Source organism: Sorex araneus, chromosome X (genome assembly GCF_027595985.1).
Source record: "Sorex araneus isolate mSorAra2 chromosome X, mSorAra2.pri, whole genome shotgun sequence".
NCBI classification, from domain to species: domain Eukaryota; kingdom Metazoa; phylum Chordata; class Mammalia; order Eulipotyphla; family Soricidae; genus Sorex; species Sorex araneus.
Window position 1 is genome coordinate 20,269,767 of NC_073313.1, and position 5,424 is coordinate 20,275,190.

Sequence of the window (5,424 nt, forward strand, 5' to 3'; positions counted from 1 at the left end):
CCTTGCAAATCTATCATGCAGACATATTCATTGCAAGCCTTCTTTATTGTCATCCCAAGGTGATGTCATAATCATTCCAATATTCATTCTGCTCTATGCATTCTGCACATACGGGCTAGGAGGAGGCACCCAGTTCCTTGCTTACATATTCCCCCAAACTCCCAACATTCCCCTAATCTGATGCATACATTAGGGTGAGCCTGGAGAGTCTCTTTCAGAAAATATCCAGCTAGTGTGTGTATGTGTATGTGCTGGGTGGGGAGGCAGTAACGCTGCTTATTTTTGGTTTTGGTCCATACCCTAAAGTGCTCAGGTCTTACTCCTTGTTCTGTGCTCAAGAATAATTCCTGGTGGGGCTTGGAGGACCATGTGTTTTCCTGGGAATTAAATCTGGGTTAGCAGTGTGCAAGGGAAACACTTCACCTGCTGTACTCTCTGGTTGCTTTTCATCTTCTATTTGGTAACAGCTTTACAGAGATATCATAGAGTTTGCCCATTTAAAGTATACAATTTGCTTATTTGAATATATTCACAGTTGTGAAACATTGCCACAATCAAAATCACCTTAAAAAGAACCCTATGCTGTTTACACATCATCCCACAAATTTACCTCCCAAATCCTCACCCTGTAAGAAATCAACCACTGATGTACTTTCTGTCTCAATGTATTTGCTTGTTATGACTATGGTATATAAATAATTACTACACTTTTGTAACTGGCTTCTTTCACTTATTTTCAAGGTCCATACATGCAATATATGTGTTTGTACTTCATTTTTATGTCTGAGTAGTATTCCATTGTAGGACAATACCACACTTAACTTCTCCACTTGTGGGCATTTAGCTTAGTACCATGTTTAATTAATTTATTTTTTGATGGACATTTAGCTTACTTCTACTTTTTTATATTATAAATAATACTGCTGTGATCTTTTGGGCTCACATTTTGTGTAATCATCTCATGAGTGTATACCTAGAAGTGGAATTGCTAAATTATAAGGTAACTTGATATTCAACCTTCTGAGGGACTGTAATACTTTCCCAAGATGCCTGTACCAGTTTTCATTCCCACCAATAGATACATGAGATTAACAATTTCTCCCCTACCTTGCTTATACTAATTCTCATCTGCTTTTTATCATTCTGGCCAAGCTGTGTGAAGTGATAAGTTGCTTTGATTTTGCATTCCATGCAGTCACTTCATCTGGCCTAGAGGGAAGTGATGGAGCACCTCACTAATTGTGCTACACTCCCACACCAGTTAACCTCTGAATTTTGCAACTCCCCCAGTATTCAGAGTTTGGAGAAAATTGTGCTTCCCTGTCCCATCTATCCCCACCTGTTAAAGTCTGAGTATTGGCAGGAATAGGGCCTGTTTTGTCAAGTGACTCGTACAAAAGTACAGGACTCTGTTTCGAACGTGGAGCTATTTATCACTTCTCCGTCCTTGGCATTTGGTTTAAGGTCCTATACAACATTCTTTTCTTTATAAAACCACAAATACAAACCTATAAAATCATTATCAGAACTAGTTTAACCCCAAATGAATTGATGTTTGGAACCCCCCCCACAAAGCAGCCATCACTTTCGGGGGTAGGTCTTTCAATTTATACTTGACTCAAAGGATACAAACAGGATTAGCCTGACAGTTTTGGTCTGATGGGTTCATATTGATGGAAAATAGAATAAATGTAAAATAGTCAGAATACATTTGGTCAAGAGGAATTGATGGCAGAGATAAGTGAGGACATCATATGAGACCCACAAGCTTCTAAAAATGAATTTACATCTTCTGACACAGAAAAATGACAATATGAGAGAATTTAGAGGAACACAGATGAAATTGCTGAGCCACTGCTGGTAATTTGGAGGAACTGTGGGGAAGAGGAGATATCAAAGACTGGCAAAGGGAAAATGTCTGAATTTCCCAAAACTCTAACCTCAGACTGGAAATTGAATTCATTCAAAATTCTAGAATGAATTATTAAATTGAGTGGTTTATGGCTACTTGGACAAAAAAGAGGGGGTGTCTAGCAAGCTGTATAGATTCACTAAGTGATACCCAGTGGGTCCTCAGATAGCCACTGCTCTAGCAGAGTAGGGAATCTTCTGGCACTGAGCCTCTACAACAGGATTTTTGTCCTGTTTATCACAGTGTTTCCACAAAAGAAATCAATTTCCGGATGAGAGGGAAAATTACAAACTGAATGAAAAACCAATGTGGATAGTGTGCATATGAAATGACTGAATAATCTACAAAGAGAAAGTTAACAATCACTTAATATCAAGTCAGAAGCTGATCTCTAGTAATAACAGCAACAATAGCAATTATAATAATGATCGTGATGGTAATAATAGCTCGTATTTATCAAATTCTTACCATGTGCCAGCATTGCTTGAACTACGGCTGGAGCAATAGATAGCACAACGGGTAGGGCGTTTGCCTTGCATGCAACCACCTGGGTTTGATTCCTCTGCCTTTCTTGGAGAGCCCAGCAAGCTACCGAGGGTATCTCGCCTGCACGGCAGAGCCTGGCAAGCTACCCATGGTGTATTTGAAATGTCAAAAAACAGTAACAACAAGTCTCACAATGGAGACGTTACTAGTGCCCGCTCGAGCAAATCGATGAGCAAAGGAATGACAGTGACAGTGACTTTACTTGTATTAACCTATCGAATTATGACAATCACTCCATAATATTATCAGTAGAAATTATCACTATAGCCAGGTTTATGGATTGGAAAGTTAGGAGTAGTGCACTTAAATCACTTGTCTCAGGCCAAACAGCAGGGGAATGGAACTGGCACTTAAATCTGTCTCCTACCAAACATGCTCAGTCTTGTTGAGGATGTGTGTGTGTGTGTTGAAGGATAGATTCAGGATTTGACTCTAGAAATCCTGGTCTCAGAAAATAGTATATATTTTTTCAATATTAGTTTACTATTGCCCCCCCTGTGCCTAGCTGTCTTCACCTAGGCCCCTCAGAGAGGCTGGATTGCCTTTCCCTCCCTTCCCCAAGCAGAGCCTTGACAGTTGAAGACCTCTGGAACCCAGCCACATCCATGCTCAAGGCCACTCTCCACACATTCAGACAAGCCTCAAGCATGAAGGGACTGGCAGAGGAATCCAGATGTGTGGGACCCAGGGCTGAGATCTCCAAGCCTGCTCGGATTGGGACTGGGTCTTCTCCAGCCAGACCCCCCATTTTCCAGTAGCTTGGCAGCCACACCCACAAATGGCCCCCAGCACCGTGTAATCCCACCAACAGCCAACATCCAGAGACTATAAGACCAAGCTCCCAGGAGCACAAGGCCGCTTTGCAACTGCATGACATGTAATAGCCTTGTTCTCCCTCTTCAAGAACCTGAGAAGCTACCAAGAGCCTATCGCCCTTATGCGAGTGCCTTGCAAGCTGCCCATGGTGTGTTCATATCCCAAAATATAGTAAAATATATATGCATACCTCTCGGAGAGCCTGGCAAGCTACCAAGAGTATCCCGCCTGCACGGCAGAGACTGGCAAGCTACCTGTGGCATATTCAATATGCCAAAAACAGTAACGATAGGTCTCATTCCCCTGACCCTGAATGAGCCTCCAATCTTTGGGAAAGATGAGTAAGGAGAGGCTGCTAAAATCTCAGGGCTGAGTGTAATAGACACATTACTGGTGCCTGCTCGAGTTAATCGATGCACAATGGGATGACAGTGATACAGTGATAGTTTACTATTTATGGCATGTGATTAAAAACAATTGGGGGTGGAGTTAGAAAGGCAGTACAGGAGTTAAGGTCCCTCTTGCATGCAGGCTGGTTCAATTCTCAGCACTGCATATGGTCCCCTGAGCACTGTCAGGAGTTGTTCCTGAGCACAGAACCAGAAATAAGCCTTGAGCATGGCCAGGCCTGGCTGTAAAAAAACAGTAACAAATATTGGGGTATAAGTAGGTAAGCAGAAGCAGCCAACATAGGTTTAACCTTGGGGAATGAATGTCAAAATATCATGCTTCATCCCAATTTCCAACATGGACTTGACCGTGGAAGTTCAGGTCTTGAGGAAAAAAAACCACTGTAGGAACAGCAAAAGTAGGTGTGTGAACTTAGCATGCTCCCTTTTTTCCAGGAACCCTCATTTTTGGTTTGAACAGTGAGAATCCTTGCGATTGGATTACAACTTTTTATCATCTGCATTTTATGACATTTCTACAGTAAACCCCCCCCCTTTTTTTTCTCATTTTGTAGCTTTATTGAGTCATCAGCTTAATTCTCATCCACATTGAGTGTCTGCAGATTTTTGAAAGTGGTGACGGACACATAGGTAACCAGTGTGTAAAGTTTGTTTGGTGAATCTTCGTCCTTGTTACGCTTTCTGGACAAACGTACACAGATCTGGTATGGGACATTCCTGATGCCCTTGGCCCAGACGGCCCTGTTGAGCCTCGTGTCGATGCGCACGTCGGGGGTGCCCATCTCCTTCATGGCAAACTTGTGGATCTCCTTGAGGGCCCGGGGCGCGCGCTTCTTGAAGCCCACGTCGTGGATGCGCTTGTGGATGTTGATGGTGTACTCGCGCGTCACCACCTCCTTGATGGCCGAGCGGCCCTTCTTTTTCTCGCCGCCCTTCTGAGCGGGCACCATACTGCTGGCCGGCTGAGCAGAAAGGAAGACGCGGGGGCTTGTGGCCTGTTTTTGTATTTTAAAAAATAAATGAATAAACTAGATAAATTCCTTGGGCTTTCCAACACGCCCAGGTTCTGGATGCATTTCAGAAGGAAGGAAAGACTGGGGCAGTCTGTAGCAGTTCTACTCTGAACGTTGGTTCTGTTTGTCCCTGTCTTTCCTCCCAGAAGAAAGTTCTTCCCCAGGTCAATTCAGCAACCACTTCCCACCTTTAGGGCTTCCACTCGCTAGAGGATATGCTTACCTTCTTTGGGAGCCCAGTCAAATCATATACCACTGCTTCTTAGGCAATCATTTATAACTTCCACGTTTTTGTGTTTTATTTTTGCTTTTTGGTTTTGGGGGCCACACCCAGTTTTGCTGAGGGTTTACTCTTGGCTGTGTGCCCAGGCATCTCTCCTGGTGGGCTCAGGGGACCATATGGGATAATGGCGATCAAAACCAGGCCTGCCACTTGCAAGGCAAGTGTCATAACCACTTCTGTACTATTTCTCTGGTCCCATTCTTTTTTGTTTTTCTTTTTGGGTCACACCTGGTGATGCACAGGGGTTACTCCTGGTTCTGCACTCAGGAATTACTCCTGGCGGTGCTCAGGGGACCATATGGGATGTTGGGAATCGAACCCCGGTTGGCCGCGTGCAAGGCAAATGCCCTACCCGCTGTGCTATTGCTCCAGCCCCCCATTATACATTCTTTTTCCAGCCCCCCATTATACATTCTTTAATACGTAATTTTGAAGACATATTAC

At 43.5% G+C, this 5,424-nt stretch overlaps 1 protein-coding gene across 1 annotated transcript; it reads right to left on the reverse strand.

Moving 5' to 3' along the window:
• Positions 1-4,239: 4,239 nt before the first annotated feature.
• On the reverse strand, positions 4,240-4,666 carry LOC101544700 (60S ribosomal protein L31-like). Its single transcript, XM_055122267.1, has one exon. It carries the CDS (start codon positions 4,632-4,634, stop codon positions 4,257-4,259), a length of 378 nt encoding a protein of 125 aa, XP_054978242.1. The 5' UTR covers positions 4,635-4,666; the 3' UTR covers positions 4,240-4,256.
• Positions 4,667-5,424: the final 758 nt, after the last annotated feature.

What these genes read in the sequence shown, in the direction of transcription:
- LOC101544700 (XM_055122267.1), bottom strand. Translation starts at nt 4,634, where the DNA reads ATGGTGCCCGCTCAGAAGGGCGGCGAGAAAAAGAAGGGCCGCTCGGCC.